This window comes from Ascaphus truei, chromosome 7, assembly GCF_040206685.1.
Source record: "Ascaphus truei isolate aAscTru1 chromosome 7, aAscTru1.hap1, whole genome shotgun sequence".
Lineage (NCBI taxonomy): Eukaryota > Metazoa > Chordata > Amphibia > Anura > Ascaphidae > Ascaphus > Ascaphus truei.
The window spans coordinates 27,872,719-27,893,478 of NC_134489.1; the positions used below are offsets into that span (position 1 = coordinate 27,872,719).

The 20,760-nt window shown below is 44.5% G+C and overlaps 1 protein-coding gene across 1 annotated transcript in view; it reads right to left on the reverse strand.

Moving 5' to 3' along the window:
* The window catches only part of LOC142499930 (uncharacterized), a 51,749-nt gene that overhangs the window by 20,143 nt on the left and 10,846 nt on the right, over positions 1–20,760 (reverse strand). Inside the window, exons 3-6 of the mRNA XM_075609985.1 lie at positions 11,668–11,780; positions 10,246–10,323; positions 8,663–9,887; positions 5,773–5,804 (exon numbers count right to left, since the gene is read on the reverse strand). Coding sequence (XP_075466100.1) covers positions 5,773–5,804; positions 8,663–9,887; positions 10,246–10,323; positions 11,668–11,767 — 1,435 coding nt within the window. The 5' untranslated portion in view covers positions 11,768–11,780. The remainder of the gene's footprint in view (positions 1–5,772; positions 5,805–8,662; positions 9,888–10,245; positions 10,324–11,667; positions 11,781–20,760) is intronic.

Below are 20,760 nucleotides of genomic sequence, written 5' to 3' on the forward strand. Positions count from 1 at the left end.
GCAGCAACATATATTCATTGTGCTTGTTTAATAATGAATTATATCTGATTATTGTCCCTATGAAAAATATCCCCCCCCTCCCCCCGGGAGCATTAGCCCTTTAATGAATTGGCTATTTTGATGTATATTTGAATTAGAAACTTGAATGGTTTCTCAACGAATGGAATATATATATATATATATATATATATTTTTACAAATATAGGTTTAAATGAGTAATATTCTAAATCTTCTGTGACAACTGCTGTTTGATTTTAAACAATAATGTTTTTATAATAAATAAATCTCCATATGGTGATACACATACACGCGTACACACAGACATTCACATATAGACATACTAGACACAAATCACACACATTGATATTTTCCCATGAGAGAAGGATCTGCTCAGTGAGTAGAGACAATGACTGGCAGTGAGTGTGAAGCAGAGGAACGTGGTTCAATTCCCAGTGTCGCCTCCTTGTGACCTTGGGCAAGTCACTTTATCTCCCTGTGCCTCAGGCACCAAAAAATAGATTGTAAACTCCACAGGGCAGCGACCTGTGCCTGCAAAATGTCTCTGTAAATCACTATGTAAAACTAGCAGCGCTATACAAGAACCTGCTATTATTAAATTTAATATTTATAATTATATTTATTTATAATTAAATGTGAGGCTTCTAATTCTGGCAACCTGAGCATCAGGAGCAGACCCCCCCCCGGGAGGTTGCAGCCTTCTCAGCCATCTTTACTCTTTTGAAGTTAAAATGAAATGGCTGAGATATCACCGTTTATAACGTGTATTTATTTGAAATGGAAACATGGTCATGGGCGTTGGGTTAGATAACACACATGCATAAGGAAGCACTAACTGACGTGCGCTAATAACACCTCCCAATGCGCATGTGCAGTGTATTTTTTAACACGTCTCAACGCTACAATAATCTCTGTTCACTCAGGTAACGTTGTGATGGTTGTTTTGCTAATGGACGTCATTTTTTCATCTCATTAGCGTTGAGGATACCTGTTAATAAGAAAAATAATGTATGTTCCCAATTTCGGGAATATCACGTCATTAGCGCAACAACATCAGAGCCCTGTGGATCTACACCCAAGTGCTTTAATTTAGTATTTTACAGATTTATATATATATTTTTTAATCTGGCACAGTACGATTGATTTTACAGGTAATTTGACCACTGGCTATGGATATAGAAATGGAGTAGTTCAGGATCATATCACTGTTAAAACTGCAGTTCAAGTTGTATAAAAAAAAAAATTTTGCCCAATATGTGACGATGGGGAAAATGGGGAACGATGGAAAGATCATGGGGGGACGCTGGGGAAAATCGGGAACGATGGGAAGATCATGGGGGGATGCTGGGGAAAATGGGGAACGATGAGAAGATCATGGGGGACGCTGGGGAAAATGGGGAACGATGGGAAGATCATGGGGGACGCTGGGGAAAATGGGGAACGAAGGGAAGATCATGGGGGATGCTGGGGAAAATGGGGAACGATGGAAAGATCATGGGGGACACTGGGGAAAATGGGGAACGATGGGAAGATCATGGGGGGACGCTGGGGAAAATCGGGAACGATGGGAAGATCATGGGGGGATGCTGGGGAAAATGGGGAACGATGAGAAGATCATGGGGGACGCTGGGGAAAATGGGGAACGATGGGAAGATCATGGGGGACGCTGGGGAAAATGGGGAACGAAGGGAAGATCATGGGGGATGCTGGGGAAAATGGGGAACGAAGGGAAGATCATGGGGGACGCTGGAGAAAATGGGGAACGATGGGAGGATCATGGGGGACGCTGGGGGAAATGGGGAATGATGGGAATATCATGGGGGACGCTGGGGAAATGGGGAACGATGGGAGGATCATGGGGGACGCTGGGGGAAATGGGGAACGATGGGAGGATCATGGGGGACGCTGGGGGAAATGGGGAACGATGGGAGGATCATGGGGGACGCTGGGGAAAATGGGGAACGATGGGAGGATCATGGGGGACGCTGGGGAAAATGGGGAATGATGGGAATATCATGGGGGACGCTGGGGAAAATGGGGAACGATGGGAGGATCATGGGGGACGCTGGGGGAAATGGGGAACGATGGGAGGATCATGGGGGACGCTGGGGGAAATGGGGAACGATGGGAGGATCATGGGGGACGCTGGGGAAATAGGGAATGATGGGAAGATCATGGGGGATGCTGGAGAAAATGGGGAACGATGGGAGGATCATGGGGGACACTGGGCGAAATGGGGAATGATGGGAATATCATGGGGGATGCTGGAGAAAATGGGGAACGAAGGAAAGATCATGGGGGACGCTGGAGAAAATGGGGAACGATGGGAGGAATATGGGGACGCTGGGAAGATTATGGGGGACGCTGGGGAAAATGGGGAACGATGGGAGGAATATGGGGGATGATGGGGAAAATGGGGAACGATGGGAAGATCATGGGGTACGCTGGGGAAAATGGGGAATGATGGGAAGATCATGGGGGACACTGGGGAATGATGGGAAGATCATGGGGGACGCTGGGGAATGATGGGAAGATCATGGGGGACGATGGGAAGATCATGGAGGATGATGGGGAACAATGGGTAGATTATGGGGGACGATGGGAAGATCATGGGGGATGCTGGGGAAAATGGGGAACGATGGGAAGATCATGGGGAAGATCAAGAGGAGTCTTATCCAAGCCCCCGTCTTGGCTTATGCTGATCCTGAACTGACGTATGTACTGCACGTGGATGCAAGTTTCAATGGGCTGGGGGCTGTACTGCACCAGAAGTACCCTGCTGGACTTTGGCCTGTAGTCTACGTGAGAAAGAATATGTTTTATCTATGGCGCTTGGCCCCAAGTCACACTGAATAAAAGGATATAAGCAGCCAGATGGAAGATGATGTCCACTTGGGCTCTCCTCGTGTAGGCAGTCAAATCATGAAAAAGAATTAAAAACAAACATAGTGTAATACAGTAAATAACACTAAACAAAGAAACATATGACACCACTAACAAACACTTTAAACAAAGAAACATGACACCACTGTTTGTTTTAAGTGTTTGTTAGTGGTGTCATATGTTTCTTTGTTTAGTGTTATTTACTGTATTACACTATGTTTGTTTTTAATTCTTTTTCATGATTTGACAGCCTACACGAGGAGAGCCCTAGTGGACATCATCTTCCATCTGGCTGCTTATATCCTTTTATTCAGTGTGACTTGGGGCCAAGCGCCATAGATATAACATAATCTTTCTCTTCCCTATCTGACCTTGGGTGTCAGAGTTATATCCCAGGCTGCTGGCCACTACCAGGTTATCTTATTAGCGCTACCTTTTTTTGTTGTTTACTGTAGTCTACGTGAGTCGCAGCTTGACTCCCAGTGAACACAACTACCCAGTTCACAAACGAGAGTTCCTCACCCTCAAATGGGCCGTGGTTGAGAAGCTCCACGATTAACTATACGGAGTCCCCTTTGGGGTTAGAATGGATAACAATCTCCTGACATATTCTAACGTCGGCTAAGCTGGATGCTACCGGCCACCGATGGCTGGCAGCACTGTCCAACTATCAGCTCACCCTAAAATATAAACCAGGGCTTCTAAACATCGCAGCCAATGCTCTTTCAAGAAGACCGGGGTTGAGCACCACCCAAGACAACGATCTGTGGGAAGAAATCCCTGGAATGTGGGCCATGTGCTCCACGGCTGCCATAGTAGAAGACAAGATTGCGTTCTCTGAATTGAGGGTGGCAGATTCTTTGAGATGCCTGCCCTCGGCCATTCCCGCTGCTTACCATCATCCAGAAGGCATGTGTGTTCCTCCAGAGTATATCCTCACGTGGAAAGAACTGGTGCTTTACCAAAAGAGGGTGACTAAGGCTATACACCAGGCCGTCTGACAAAACAATCCCTCTTTGATGAAGCGGCCCCTACTCGTGCCGTTCCAGTCTTCATGAGAATGGGACAAGTTCCAGATAGAAAGCGGTCTCCTTTACAGGATTGTCAAATACCATAATCACCCTGACAGGAGACAACTGGTCTTGCCCTAACGCCTGGTGGGCCATGTCCTACGATCTCTACACGATGAGTACGCCCATCTGGGTATAGATAAGACTTTCGGTCTAGTGAGAGACCGGTTCTTCTGCTCAAAAATGCGGGAGGCAGTAGAGCAGTATTGCCAGAAATGTCTGTGGTTTGTTCAGCGAAAGACACTGCCCACCCGTGCAGCCCCAATGGCATCTAAAAAGCTCTAGTCCCATGGACCTCGTCTGCATGGACTTTTTGTGCATCGAACCTGACTCGTGAGGTATCGGCAATGTCCTGGTAGTGACAGACCATTACACTCGCTACTCTCAAGCGTTTCCGACCAAGGACCAGAAGGCTCTCACAGTTGCCAAAGTGCTGTGGGAGAAATACTTCATTCATTACGGGCTACCGAATCGGATGCGTTCCGACCAAGGCAGAGACTTCGAGAGCAAGCTTTTCAAGGAGCTGCTTAAATTACTCAACATCCAGAAGTCTAGGACCACTCCGTATCATCCTGAAGGAGATGTCCTTCCCGAAAGATTCAATCGAACACTGCTTGATATGCTAGGCACTCTAAAGAGTGCACAAAAGACTGAATGGAGTAAGCACAATGAAGCTCTGGTGCACGCATATAATTACACCGACATGAATCCACAGGATATACCTCATATTTTATGATGTTCTTGCGAGAGGCACTGCCTGTGGACATCCGCCTCCAGGTGTCTACCGATGGGGTACCCAATATAGCGCATTTCAAGTACGTTCAGCGACTCCAAGCCAGCTTACAATGCCCATATCAATTAGCAGAGAAAGACTCAGCTCAGCTGAACGCCGGCAACAAGCGGCGGTATGACCACAAAGTCCGTTATCGGGAACTAAAGCCTGTAGACGCTGTTCTCCTACGCAATCTCAGAATACCCGGCAAACACAAGCTGGCCGACCGCTGGCGCGATGGAGCATTTGAAGTTGAGTCCCAGATGCCAGGCCTCCCGCATACGTGATGTGAATTGCCGGGTAAAGGTCTGGCACATAACTTCTTGCCCATTCCCAAGTAGACGACAGTGACCCCGAATCAGAGACAATTGTAAGGGCCAGTGAGCCAGAGGGGTCTGAAGAGCAATAGGATCCACAAGATGAGTTAAATCAGGAAACCACGGAAGGAACTTCCGCTGGTTCCAATGGAAACTGGTGGGCACCTCCCAAAGGAGCACAGGTTAATGGGCCTACCCCTCAGGTAACTACAGCCGTGGCTTCACCAAGCCAACCATTGAATCCCAGGAGTCCAAGTTTTGTGCCTAGTAGAGATTTTACAGACTGAGTATTCACTTAGGGATGGGCTAAGGCCCCAGGACTATGACACTCTCCCCAGTGGGAACCACTGAAGAGACTCACAGAAGTCAGCGAGAAAGACGCCCTCCTACTAGAGTGGCATATGATTAGTTACCAGGACATACTTGAAAACGAGAGGTAACTCTCAATGTATTACTTCCTGGTAAAATATTTTATAAATAAATAAATAAATAGTTAGGGGCACCCCACTATGAGTCTTAGCAGCTGGCTAAGAACAAGCTGGTATCAGTTAACAACATGTTCTTGAAATGCATAATATTATTTAGTCTGCATTCGTTAAGTTATAAACATGTACAGCATTTTCATTATATAACTTTTCTGTTTGGTTATGTTGTTCCCATGCGGGAACGTTGGAGTCTCAACCAGGAGGTTGTAGCCATGTCCCCCTCTTACCTCCATGTTGAGTGAGGACGGCTGTGTGGTTGCTGCAGGGAGATTGAGAGCTGGCGAGGGGATCACCGGTGCTCAGATGAGGGTGCCACCATTTTGTTTGTGCGCACGCATGCAGAGAAGGCTCGCGCATGCGCATAGAATCGAGTTGCGGTGGCCATTACACCCATAGATCTGCTGGGAACTACAAGTCCCAGCAGCCTCAGGGGCTGCAGACCACATGTTGCTAGGCAGCCAATAGGGCTGCTGCATTTAAAAGTTAGAACAGTGATAAGTTAGGCAGTTGGAAGCAGGGTACAGAAGAGGGAGGTAAGGTTCCAGTAGCCCTGGGACTAGGCCAGCTTTCCCTTGCAGGCCCCAGTTAATCCCCGACGCACAGTAGGCACTTGCAGCTGTATGGGGAAGCCCATAGTTAGGGACCCTTTTTCCTGTGTTGTGCAGTATCAGGGACACAACGTCTACGCCACGCGGTGACGCATAACTTGTGGTCTGGGATCAGACCACCTACGTACGAAGACTATCTATGGTGGGACGCTCCTGCTGGAAACCACCCCACGCAGAGGCGGAAGGCATCGTTGGAGCTGACTGACTGTTGTTCAGCTACATCCGGGGGCTGGAGCGCCTGGGAAGGTATCCGCATAAGAGCACCAGCATTCACGTGGGCAGCGCTGTCTCACACTTGGGGGAGGGAAAGGCCATTGGGGTCTGGACACCGGTGCCCCTGCACCCAAGCACTGTGGGGATATTCAGCGGGTCGGTATACATATATGTCTATTGCTGTTCCTAGTGATGTCATTGTTTATTACCTCCCAGTAAATACTGTTCCTCATACTCGGTGTGTGTATTACTAGGCATATTGTCTTGGGAATGGTTATCCTACTATGTGAGGATCCCTCTCAGGTGGAGGCGCTGTTTAGTAGATATACATACACCCCAGGCTCCCCAGTGGCGGAGGATCAGGCCTCCTGTTTGCCACACAGGTATAGCAGCACACAGTTACCCTGACACAGGGGGAAAGGGGGCTACAATAGTAATGCACTTCTCCTGTTCAGCCTTTTAATTATTCAGCGATGGATCACATTGTGTCCCGAGTTACATTATTGCTATTTATGATCTTGGGCAGACTTTGTTACCCACTTAGTCACTGACACAATTACACACCGCTGTATTTACTCACAGGCAGTATCTACCTTCAATTGTTTTTTTTTTGTGTTAATCACCTTTTTACACTCAAGCTGCCATCTGCAATCATTCCAATTTTCACCTATTAAGTTGCTATTAGGAATCTATCCAGTTTTGCCTAAATTAATGATTTGGTACCTGAGCACTCACATGCCCTCATATTGTTTTAATTATGTCTGCTTACTGCAGCTGTTTTTATTCTTTAGTGCACTTAAGAGTTGGACCCAGAGGGTCATTCGCCTTATTATTGCAAGAGCATGCTACCTATCCATTATCAGGCCTCAACACCTATTACCAGCTCTGATTTGTTGCATACTTAGTCACTGACACAATTACACACCGCTGTATTTACTCACAAAGGCAGTATCTACTTTCAATTGTTTTTTTTTGTTTTTTAAATGTTGATCACCTTTTTACACCCTTAAGTCTGCCATCAGCAATCATTCCACTTTTCATCGATTAGGTTGCTATTAGGGATCTATCCAGTTTTGCCTAAATGAATGATTTGGTACCTGAGCACTCAAATGCCCTCATATTCTTTTAATTATGTCTGCTTACTGCAGCTGTTTTTATTATTTAGTGCACTTAAGAGTTGTACCCAGAGGATCATTCAAATAGTTTATGTAGCTAGTCATTAGCAGCATCTTAGTGCCTGCTACCTATCCATTATCAGACCTCAACACAGATTACCAGCTCTTATAGCCATAACATCTTACATTATGAGTACTAACCTTGGGTTTAACCCTGTATGCACTGATTGCCTGTCTCTGTAGACTATGATCTGTTACTATCTCCCAAGTTCGGGTCTATATAACCCTCACACCTACAGGCTACATTAGTAATTGGAGACCTCGATAGCCTCTATGGCTTTCCCCTTTTACTCTTCCAACTAAAAGGGCTGGGGAGCATTATAATAGTCTGTGGCATACATAGCCACTTTCCCAACGCCATACTGTGTGCACCATGCAAGAGAATCCCTGTCTCTGGCCACCATTTCTCGAGCTACTTGCCTTTTAATCCTCAGGTGGCACCTCATTTTATTTTAGTAAGTGTTACACTCCACTTTCTATAGTTTGAGCGAAGCCTTCCCTCCTCCCCCTTCAGCTACTATTCTCTATAAAACCGACAGCAGCTCAGCTATGCGACTGGCAGCAACACCTTTCCAAAAGGGAACAACTAGATTGGCTCCAACACACTCCATAATTAAGGCTCTTGATCCTAATCAGTGGAGTTTAGCACATTTTGTCTCGGCCAGCCCCAGTTCCGATTTAATGGATGGATTTCCGTATGGATATTGCATAAGTGGTGCCTTGTGACATACCTAGTCACACAGACATGGACACAAAATATGATACATGCAATTATAATATCCAAGCACTATAATTCCTCTAATCTCAAGCTATGTAACAAATCATGTTACACAAGAAGAGTTAAAACAAGATGGAAATAGCCAAAGTATATCAGACGTCATGCTGTATGTGAATATAACAATCCATAAACATTCACCATATCTTGATGCAAGATTTTTTTCCTACAGTATGTGATCACTACAACATGAAAGGTTAACATTTATTTGAACTTTCTATTAGCTACTGCCTTACTTCAACTTCTTGTTTCTTTCATTTAACTGTGAGATGTGTTGTAGGTTGTGGTAACTTGACCACGAGTCTATTAAAGATTTAGTTGAAGACCTCCCAATTCTATTTAGCTTCACTCAGAGCATACATTTGGCCCGATTCTTGTATGAATTTTCTGGTGTGTAACAAGCTGGTCCTTTCGACTAAAACTCTTCCCACAATCAGAGCATGCATGCCTCTCTCCTGTGTGTGTTCTCTCGTGCACTCGAAGATTTGATTTATAAATAAACCTTTTTCCACATGCAGTGCAGGCATACGGCCTCTCTCCTGTATGAGCTGCCTGGTGTTTAATAAGACTTGAACTCTCAATAAAGCCTTTCCCACATTCATTACATGCATAAGGCTTCACTCCTGTGTGGTTTCGTCTGTGTATAACAAGATTGGAGCGGCTAATGAAGGTTTTCTTACATTCAGTGCATGTATATGGCTTCTCTCCTGTGTGCGTTCTTTTGTGTATAGTAAGAGAGGCTTTGGTAGTAAAGTCTTTACCACAATCGGTGCACCTGTATAAGTTCTCTCTTGTATGGATTCTCATGTGTACAGTAAGGGAGTCTCTGCTAGTGAATCGTTTCCCACATTCACTACATAATGACTTTTCGCTCTTGCGAATCCTGTGCTGTGACTTCTCTCCAAAGTGGGTCCTATGGTGCTTAAGACGATTTGAGCTAGTTGAAAAACTTTTGCCACACTCATTACATGCATATCTATATGTATCCAGCCCCCCACCATCGTGGGTAGACAAGTGCTTAACAAGCGCTACACTGCTAGTAAAGCTTTTTTCACATTCGGAACATGGAAATGGCGTCTCGCCTCTGTGTTTTCTCTGATGTACAACAAGGTGGGTACTACGACTATAGCTTTTCCCACATTCAGAACATACATAAGGTCTCTCCCCTGTGTGCGTTCTCTGGTGTATAACAAGATATGATCTGTAACTAAAGCTTTTGCCACATTCTGCACATGCAAACTGTTTCTGTCCCTTGTGGAGTGTGGGTTGAATTGTAGATTCTGATTCGTCCCAATTGGTTTTGCTACTTTCAATGCATTGGGAGGTATTTTCTTGCACGGATGTGTCACAATTTCTATTATCACATATATACTTGGTCACTATACTTTCGTCTGAACTATGCATATTAGCAGCTGCAATATTTTGCCCTGCACATGAAGTAGATTCCTCTGGTGAGTTTCCAGTAGAGTCTCTCTGTTTCCTTGTGTTCATGCAGTTTTCCTGTGCGTGTTTGAGAATGTTCTCTTCCTGTGATTCTTTTTGCTTGTTTCCAGTTACATAAACACAATCTGCTAATAAGAAAGTCAGAAGAAAAAAAAAAAATTATATCAGGATACATTATTTTTAAACCATGGCCTTTCCATCAAATGAACTGTACTTCTATGTAAGCAAAGTTAAACATTTGCGCACACATTTTTTCAGAAGTCAGGAAGCTCTTACTATTTTATCGGTGATGGAATTTATTTAGCGATACAGGGTGGATGATATGCATTTAGATTCATTACTAATCATTCTGAACTAGTGCCCTCCTCCACAAAATCCAAAAGGAGCTGGATCACCGACAAAAAAAAGAGAATATATAGTGTACACGGTTTCAGAATTTTATAGGGAGTATCTTGATTAAATCTTCGCTCATGTCAGCCCACTTACAATGTGTAGATAAATAAACAGTCTTCTCCAACTGTGGCATAAACGTTACTTCTTTTATAGATGAGGTGTAGATGATCCCTCAAAATAAGAAAGATAAAGAGAGAAAAAAAAAAAAAAAACACGTTGGTAGAATAGCATGTACTTCAGGCATTCACACTCTGTACATGTATAATAAGCAGTTAAATGGAGGGGACGCTGTGCCAAAGTCACCGGTGGGCAGTTCCAGAGCTCCGGATGCTTGTCCAGCTGCAGTCCTCTGTTGGTAGGGGAAAACTCCGTCTGCTGCGCTCATCGCGGGTTTCCTTGGCGTCTGACGTCACTGCCGGTCACGAAAGTCACTTCCGGTACAGTCAGGGAGCCTACAACGAGTGCGCTGTCAGGCTAAGCACCGGACTGACAGCGCACTCGTAGCAAATCCCTGGCGATACCGGAAGTGACGTCAGATGCCAAGCAAACCTGAAGTACATGCTATTCTACTCAAGTGTGTTTTTTGTTGAATTGAACTGTCTCCTTTATCTTTTTGATTCTGAGGGAACATCTACAACCTCATCTATATAAAAGAAGAAAAGTTTATGCCACAGTTGGAGAAAGCCATTTATTTTTTTATCTACACATTGTAAGTGGGCTGACATATGAGCCAAGATTTAATCAAGATACTCCCTATAAACTTCTGAAACATTGTACACTATATATTCTCTTTTTTGGGTGATCCTGCTCCTTCTGGATTTTGGAGACGTGTTTGAAGTAGACGACTTTGGGAAACAAGTCCTCACCAGAGGTTTTTGAGCATCATTCACCTAAACCTTTACTAGTTCACCGATATTTGTTATGTGAAAGCGTCGTCTAATATCACTGTGTGGAGGAGATTGACCTTACACATTACTGTTAGATTCAACACTGAACCAGCAGTTTGAGTTACAGGGTACTCACCCTTCTCAACCAGTAATCGTGAAGAAAACTATGGAGATGCGATGCACCACCAAAAATGAAGATCAGAGAGGGTGACTTTGATAAAAATATATATTTATTTGGTCATTTGCAAAAAAAAAAAAAAAAAGGGAGGTGCAAAAAAGAACCACCTATGCTTTTTGCACCAAGGCGTTTTATCAAGGAGTATCAACTAGTATTATATAGAACATTGACCTAACTATATCCCTTTCTCCTTCATCACCTGGTGTTTGTAAATTTGTGCTTCAATTGCTGTTGCGGTGACATTGTTCCAGAAAAGGCAGTAAATCTGCAATGAATCTCAATGTGCTGCAGCCTTCCAGTATCACAAGTTACAAAATGTGTAACTGTAAAATCCATTGTGTATTGTTCCTATCGTACACAGACACACACACACACCAGTACATTTTGTTCTACATATGATGTACTTCAGTCTAACTGTATATTTCCTCAGAGATTGTATTCATTACTTACTGGAGCTGGGATGTACAGTAATGTTCCTTCCCTGAGTGTCCGGAAGATTCCTTACGTACGACTCTCCGTTCTCCTTCTTTGGTCCAAATTCAGGCTCCATGTTCAGGCTGGCACTGTTGATATGAATGGAGCATTATTTCTGTTTGATGGAAAGGATGAACATTTCATACAGAAAGTATCTCCAAGCACATAATATATTCTCTGACACGTTATTACTAACAAAATCAATGTTTCTAGCATTCATCTTAGAAACTTGAATGTAAAATTGGTGTATAAAAATATGCTCAAGTATTTACATGTCTGCAATGAATGCTCACAAAGAGCTTACTATGTAAATTACAAGGAGTGGACCTTAAAGCTGCAGACCAAGCAATATCCTACATGTGTTTTTTTTTAAATCAGTTCTGTACTAAATACTTGTAGCATTTATTTAAAAAAAAAAAACACCAACTCTGAATGACATTTCTAATGTATTATAATGTAACAAGTATTGTTTCTATCGCAACCATTTACAAAGTTACATCCCCTTCCTCTTCTGAAACAGGCGCTGGCACACCCCTTTTTGAGTCCTGCCCTCTCTAGCAGTGCACCAATTGTATCTAGTTACTGCCTGGGTCACATGATCTTCCCCACATAACTTTGCATCTTTGGTCCTCTTCTGTTGCAGTGACGGCCATTTTTAGTGGACCCCCGAACCGTATCTTTGCCTATCGACAACGTAACTAATTACGTAATGGGGAGAAAAAAATAAAAAAATAAAAAAAAAAACCACGGCAGCTTTTTCTGCTGCTTTAATTGCATGCAGAGATAGAAATAGTAGTGTAGAAAGGTGGCGGTCACTGCAGAAACGGAGCTCAGTCAGGATACAATAAAATCAGCTTTATTTCACGGTGCTGCACATTACAGAGAGACCATCTCTGACGCGTTTCGTCTCGTAGCAGAGACTTTATCAAGAGACGAAACGCGTCAGAGATGGTCTCTCTGTAATGTGCAGCACCGTGAAATAAAGCTGATTTTATTGTATCCTGACTGAGCTCCGTTTCTGCAGTGACCGCCACCTTTCTACACTACTATTTCTACCTATCCGGCTGGAGCACGCTGGCAATCCTGTTGCATGGGATTCTACGATCCCTCCCAGCGTCTGACGTCAGTTCCCGAGCGTCAGCAGTACCGGAGCGCACGGCCTGCTGGGACCTGCAGGGGGAGAACGCCATACACCGCACGGAGCACCCGTGGAGCGGTGAGAGGCGAAGAGGACGTACACAGACGGTGGGCTCCTGTCCCTGAGAGGCTGTTAGACGACATCCACCCTGTGGGATATTCGTGAAGCGGGGACAGCGATGAGAGACGAGCGGCGAGGTGACCAGGTCGGGTAAGGGCAGCAGATATAGACTGCCGTGAGTTCATGAGAATGGCTCCCATCAGGGCTTCTTCTCCTGCCTCTATCTATATTCTGCTAATCGGCCCCCCCACCGTGGCTTCATAGCAACCATACCTCCCCCCCCCCCCCCTTCTGGACTTTATCCATTTATTCCTTTTATCTGCAACAGCATTGCCTACATTTCTATATATAGAGGCTGCATACCTTCAACACAAACAAGAATTTGTACCAGTTAGAGCGCAGGACATTTGGGGTTTACTCTCCACCTTTTCTATCTGCATGCAGAGATAGCCCTATAACGCGCATTAAACTTGTACTGATTTTTTATTTTATATTAACTAAACGATTTACTCTAGGAAGTTGAATACAAATGTGCAAAATCCTGTTCAACGTCAGTGAGTTTCCTATACCTGGACATCAGATTAAACACACACTAAAAAATGCACTTACCCAGTGGAAATTCATCACAAAGTCCTTGTAAAACTTCCGTTCTTCAAACACCCAGAAAGTTTAAATAAAAAAGTGGGTATCTGAAACACAGGACTGAAAGGGGAGAAGCAACTGATGAATATTAAAGATTTAGAGTTAATAATATACCCAAAACACCCCCCCCCCCCAAAAAAAATACATTAAGTGCTAAACCTACTAAAGGCAGGAGGTATTCCTACAGCTAAAAATGTCCTGTAATTATTCACCTTTAAAGGGTCCTTGTTGGACATAGACACAAGTTTATATTAGTAAAGTCCTCAAACACAAGCTATTGTGAACATAATCTCATTAGAGCAGACTTTGATAGGGTCGTACATCCATTCTGTTTGTTTCACTTAATGTGTTTAAGGCCGCGTTTATAGTGCCGCCGACAGATGACGTCAACGAAAGTTGCAATTCAAGTTTGAGCGACGTCGCTGGCGACAAGGCCAGTGACATCACCAAGGGGGAGGGCAGAGTGCAATAGGCGCTCTGTGATTGGGTTAGAGACAGGCACGTGCTGACTGTCTAAACTGTCTGACTGTCTAAAAAAAAAAATAATCAAATAACTGACATCGCGTCTACTATAAGCACATGCGACGGATTCAATGTATTTGTTTTGGAGCGACGTTGCTTCGCCAGGCACTGTAACCGCAGCCTAATTCGGTTATCTCCATTCTACAGATATACGAATCAAAAAAAAAAAAAGTTTAAACTCCTATTTTTCCTTAGATTATAATATGCTTAAACCAACAAGAAAAAAGAAGAAAGCAGCACACTGCCAGGGAGTCAGGTGATAAAAGGACACTCATGTCTGAAACGCGTAGGAGGACTTTTTCACCTTCTTGGGTGATGTTTTGTATTTGTGCTGAATAAATAGAATTTTATTTTTATACCACTTCATTCCAGTGCGCTGCTTTCTCCTTTCCACCATTGGATCTCTGCACCAGCAGCTTTGCACACCATCTCGGACTCTTCGAGACTTAAGGAGTGGGTAAGATCTTTCCAGTTATTCCTAAATATGATTATTTATTATGGATGAGTACCAGCACATATTAGATTTCCTCCAATGAGGTTACATCAAGGTGATATCCAGCATTTTTGATTGTTTCCTTCAGGAGAAGTTATTGTGCATTTTGACTGGTCACTCACAGACCACACATCACTTTATACCCACTCCGTACTATAGTCTGGTAGGAGTCCTACATTTGAATGATGGAGGTTATCGCGTGAAAATGTCACCATCTTTGGAGCACCCACTTTCTATACACATTGAACACATTGAACTGCTTAAACCAACAAGGTTACAATATTAATTGTAGATGCTTAGAAGAATAGCATAAGCAAATACAGTATGTTGTATAAAATTCATGAACGTTAATCATATATGGTTAGTATCCTGCTCCCCGATTATGTCCACCTCCTTTTATTCTGTTAAAATCACAATTAAAAATCACCTAATATCTAGCTTCTGAGGTTAACATGGTAACCTTTAGACGGTTCTAGGCTATGGGGAAAGCTCAATTTTAACCTCCTGGACACTTAATATTTCAAACCCACAGCTACAGAATGGAGCACTTAATAAAAAAATACAATGCAAAGAATGGTGATCCCCCACAATGCATACACAGACCCCCACTCCCCAACCCCTCAATGCATATACAGACCCCCCACTCCCCTCCCCCTCAATACATACACAGACTCCCACTCCCCTCCCCCACAATACATACACAGACTCCCACTCCCCAACCCCTCAATGCATATACAGACCCCCCACTCCCCTCCCCCTCAATACATACAGACTCCCACTCCCCTCCCCCACAATACATACACAGACTCCCACTCCCCAACCCCTCAATGCATACACAGACCCCCACTCCCCTCCCCCACAATGCATACACAGACCCCCACTCCCCTCCCCCACAATACATACACAGACCCCCACTCCCCAACCCCTCAATGCATATACAGACCCCCCACTCCCCTCCCCCTCAATGCATATACAGACCCCCACACCCCTCAATGTATACACAAAGACCCCAACTCCCCTCCCCCAATACATACAAAGACCCCCCTACTCCACATACATACACAAAGACCCCCACTCCCCTCCCCCCAATACATACACAAAGAGCTCCTGTTTTGACCATTTGATGCAATACAGAGCATTTTTATCTTCATTTTCCTCGGGAAAGAAACAAACACACAATCCGGGGGAGTTTCCTGCCCAGACCCCATAATAAGAAGCAGTTCCTCGCCTTACCGCGCGCAGCTGCTGCCGGGGAGACCCCAACATTAACCACAAGTAGCACTAAGGAGCTTCGTTCTCATTCTCTGCACTGATTGGCAGGTGTTTATCACATGATCTTCTTTCTTCTCAGCATTCTGGGAGTTGTAGTTCTGCTTTTAATAAAATGCTATACAGCTCTTAGTGCAGCAGAACCACATGTCCCAGAATTCCCTGTGCTCACGGTGTCACTGGTCAGTTTGATCCTCCCACAGACATAAATACAGAGATTGAGCCGCAGCCCAGCACTGCCCCCTTCTGTGCGCGCAAGGCAGCAGCAGCAGCAACATATATTCATTGTGCTTGTTTAATAATGAATTATATCTGATTATTGTCCCTATGAAAAATATCCCCCACCCCTCATAGCATTAGCCCTTTAATGAATTGGCTGTTTTGATGTATATTTGAAGTAGAAATTTGAAAGGTTTCTTACTGTATGGACTTTTTTCCCTCCAAATATAGGTTTAAATGAGTAATATGCTAAATCTTCTGTGACAACTGCTGTTTGATTTTAAACAATTTTTTATTTGTTTTAAATCCTTAAAAAAAAAAAATCAATATATGTATGGTGACACACACACACACACACACACACACACACACACACACACACACACACACACACACACACACACACACACACACACACACACACACACACACACACACACACACACACACACACACTTGTAATATTGCACGTTAGCTCCTACTGTGTCGGTAAGCCTCCCAACATACCACTTAGGCTGCGCCCCCGCTGTTTTGTGTGCACTTCAAAGTCAAATGTTGTTGTCTCCCCAAGCACTGAGCGTACGTGCCCGTGCACAAGCGCGCGCTGCGTGAGAGGGGACGTCCAAATTTACATTGCAACAAGCAACCTCGGCAAGCACCGTGTGCTCAGCACCAGCGGGGACGCAGCCTTAGATCGTAAGCTCTTCAGGGTCTCTCTTTGCCTTATGTTGTCATTTTCCTGGTGCACTGATCCCCTTTATTTGTAATTTATTTACCTTGTACTGTAATTTAGTAAATCGCTGCATACATTGACTAATAGGCGCTGGGTTCTTTTGGAAGATGCGGCAGAAATTATGTGACAAAATCATCAATGATTGTAATGTGTTCTATTAACCCTTTGTCCTAATATATCCAACAAAATATTTTACTGCTTGTGGTCCAATGTCGGATTTCCTAGTGACCGCTAGATGTCGCTATTGCACAAAAAATGGCGCGCCCAACGTTTTTATTCTGAGGAACAATTAGCCAGTATATTAAAACAGTGATTCTGAATGTGATTTTAGTGATGAAGATGATTATAACCCTGGTAACTCAAGTAATTCAGATTCAAGTGACACAGAAAATTAAAATTTCAGTGATGCAAATGAAAATGTTGTGGATGAAAATAAAAATGTTGAGGACCTACCTGCTGAAAATGTGCAAAATAAAATAAATAATTGAAAAATGTACTTTAGTAATGATCCTAATTTTCCAAGACACCGTTTTACTGTTCCCAGCCCAGGAATTCAAATCCCAAATGGTACGTGTGAAAAGGAAATTGATTTTTTTTTAGTCAGTTTTTTACTGACCAGCTACTGAATCAAATTGTTAACGAAACAAACAGATACGCGATAGAGAAAATACAAAAATGTACTCCTTTGCCTCAATATTCCATTTGGAATACTAGGAAGGAGGTGAATTTGATTGAAATAAAAGCCTTTCTGGGCGTTATAGTGAATATGGCTCTAAATTCAAAATCAGAGTTGAAAGTTTTTCTCCCAAAATTGGCTCAATCGCATGCCCTTCTTTACTGATGTGTTTTCAAGAAATAGATTCTTACACATTTTCTGGAAGCTCCATTTGTGCCCTCCACCACCGCAGCAGCCAATGATGGTTAGACCTAGGGGGAGTAAAATAAAAAATGTGGCAGACAACATAAACAAAAAGTGCAGTGAACTATTTATACCTGGGGTGAATATAGCAGTAGATGAAAGCACCGTTGGATTCAAGGGCAGAGTACAGTGGAAATGTTACAATCCACAGAAGCCCACCACATGGGGACTTCGAGTTTATTGCTTATGTGATAGTGAAACGGGTTACCTAGTAGCATTTGTTCCTTATTTCGGCAAAACTCCTACAGAGAGTTTAGTTCGCCCTGACCTTCCATTTACTAGTAGAATTGTCTTTCTTTTGTGCGATATGTTACTTTCAGTGTCTCAAGGAACAGGTTATCATATGTTTACAGACAGATTTTACACAGGACCTCAACTTTGCGAAGAACTATTGCACCTTCGTATTCACACCACTGGCACTGTTATGACCAACTGCAAAGGTTTGCCACAGGAAATGAAGAGCAAAACAATAAAAGTGCACATGGTCATTGCATATCAGAAGGATAATAAAATCATGGCCCTGCAATGGAAAGATAAAAGAATTGTATCCATGTGTTCAACAGTGTATACTGCGGGCACAGAAGAAATTCAACGTACAGTTGCCAAAGGCAATTTAGTAACAATTTCAAAGCCAGTTGTTATTTCGAAATACACCAAATACCCCTCAGCGGGGTCGGAGTTTGTTTGGCCGAGCATAATGTAACGCGCAGCTCACCACAAACGAAGCGCCACCGCGGGGCTGAGGTAGGGATTGGTATAGAACGCCGACAACAACCGCGAGGGCGCGTCTAGAGTGTAGGATAGTCTTGCAGGCCGGATCAGGATAATAGAGGACAGCATAAACGTGGTACTTGCCGGATTTAGGAGTGTAGAGTAGCGGATCGTTGGGATACGTAGCCAGGATTCAGGATTGGAGAGAGCAGAGTAGTCGTAGAGCCAAAGCCAGGATCAGTGTAGGAGAGAGTAGAGTCGTCATATCCAAAGCCAGGGTCAGTGCAGGAGTGTATCATGAGATCCAGGAACAAGACAAGGTCAGGCAGCAAGGTAAGGCAGACAGGCAGGAGTAGTGAGGTTCAGCATCACAAACCGGAGTTATGCTCGGCAATGAATGAGAGTTCAGACAAGGTATAAATAGGACCTCCCTCCAATGGGAGGCAACCAGGAAGTGGAGGTGCGTGGTGCGTCCTTTTGTGCAGCCGATTAGGAGTGGAGGTGGTACCTCTGGAGAGCGTGCATGCCCCGCGCGTAAACCGCGCATCACATTGGTGATCCGGCTGCGCGCCACTCGCACGCGTCACGACACCCGCGTCAGTGCGAGGGTGGAGACCGGAGGCGGGACCCGAGATGAGGGGGGAGGAGTGTGTGTGGCCGCTGCGCCGCGTACCTCTGTCGCAGAGCGGAGAGGGAGGCCACAGAACGCTGGAGAGAATGCGTACCACGCATGCGCCGCGCGTCACTGCTGGGGACCTGAGGACCGAAAGAGACCGCGCACAGCCCTTGCGCCGTGCATGAGAACCGCCACTGGGATGCCCACTTGGATCGCTTCTGGAGCCTGATGGACAGGTGAGGGTTAAGGGGACAGAACCGCCGGAATGGCAAATCCTCACACTGACAAATCTGAGGCTGATCCATATCCGCACAAAAAATTGCCCATCCAGAGGAGGAGACTGCAGACAGAAAGTTGGAGACACAGGACAGGAGAGAGGGGGAGAGGTCAGGGGACAAGAGATCGATGTGGGTGTCATCAGCATAAAGATGACACTAAAATCCAAAAGATTGTATTAGTTCACAAAGAAAAGAGTGAGAAGAGCAGAGGGCCAACGACAGAGCCTTGTGGACCCCAATAGAAAGATGGAGTGAAGAGGAGGAGACACCAGAGAAGGAAACGCTGAAGGTTTGGATAAGTAGTACATGAGCCAGGAGAAGGTTGCGTAACAGAGGCCAATGCAGTGAAGAATATTTAGGAGAAGGGGTGATAGATATTGTTGAAGGCAGCAGAGAGATCCAGGAGAATTAGTATGGAGAGGCAGTTGTATACAAGTCGCTCAAATAGCTTGCAGGCAAAGGGGAGACGAGAGATAGGGCGGAACCAGTAACTGTGTACCCATCTTGACTGTAAGGCGCAACGGACAGGCTTAACCTTTATTATGCTGGGCACTGCTGCCCCTACGGTCACAGTGACTAACAGCAACTCCAGTTTTACTCCATGACACTTACAAATTGGCTACTTACAGACCCCTTGCATTCCATTATTTATAATCCATTTTTTTTATATTGAATTATATGTATACCATTATTTATATTCCATTATGTATATTGTATTATGTGACGGTAGGGGTAGCCGGACCTTCATAATAAAGGTGAAGCCCGGCTGGCTGCCCCTAAAAACCGTGTATAATGGGCTGTCTATGTAAGCCCATAGGGCCGGTAAAGTGTTTTATCTGGGTCCCCTGTAAACCATGGTTCCCTTGTCGCCTATATGAGCTCATAAGCTGGGTAAAATGTGTGTTTTTTTCCCCTGCTAGGAACTGGCATGTAAGACATGTAGAACTTGGGATGGTGTTTATTATGGTGAATGTTGGGGGGCAAAAAGGGTTGCTGACCAGTTTCCCCGGTAGAACTGTAATTGTACCCACAAATAGTGCATATTTTGCCGGTACGCGTCTGTGTATAAAGGCAGTGTGTGTTGGAGTGCTAATGTAACACTGTAAAATCATGGCCCTGCCAGCAAGTTCTACAACCACGTTTTAAAACGCAGTGCAGGAGCCTGTTTTAAAACTAAGTTGTAGACTCCAAGTTTTAGAGCCCAAGTTCTCGTTTTGTAATTCAAAGTATTTGTATGTGTAATACATTGCTATGAGGGCAGCTCCGGTAATAAGATTAGCCGAGGTGCCTGCATAGTAATGGCGGATCAAAGGGATGGATGGGCTAGGTGTCGGGCCATCTGGCAGGTGGGGATGGGCGGAGGAACAGATCTGCGGGTGAGACCTTTTGTTGTAGCCAGACTCTGTTGAGTTTACCCTGTGGGCAGTAATGGGCTGGCCTGGGAAAGCCGTAGCCAAAACGGAGCTCGT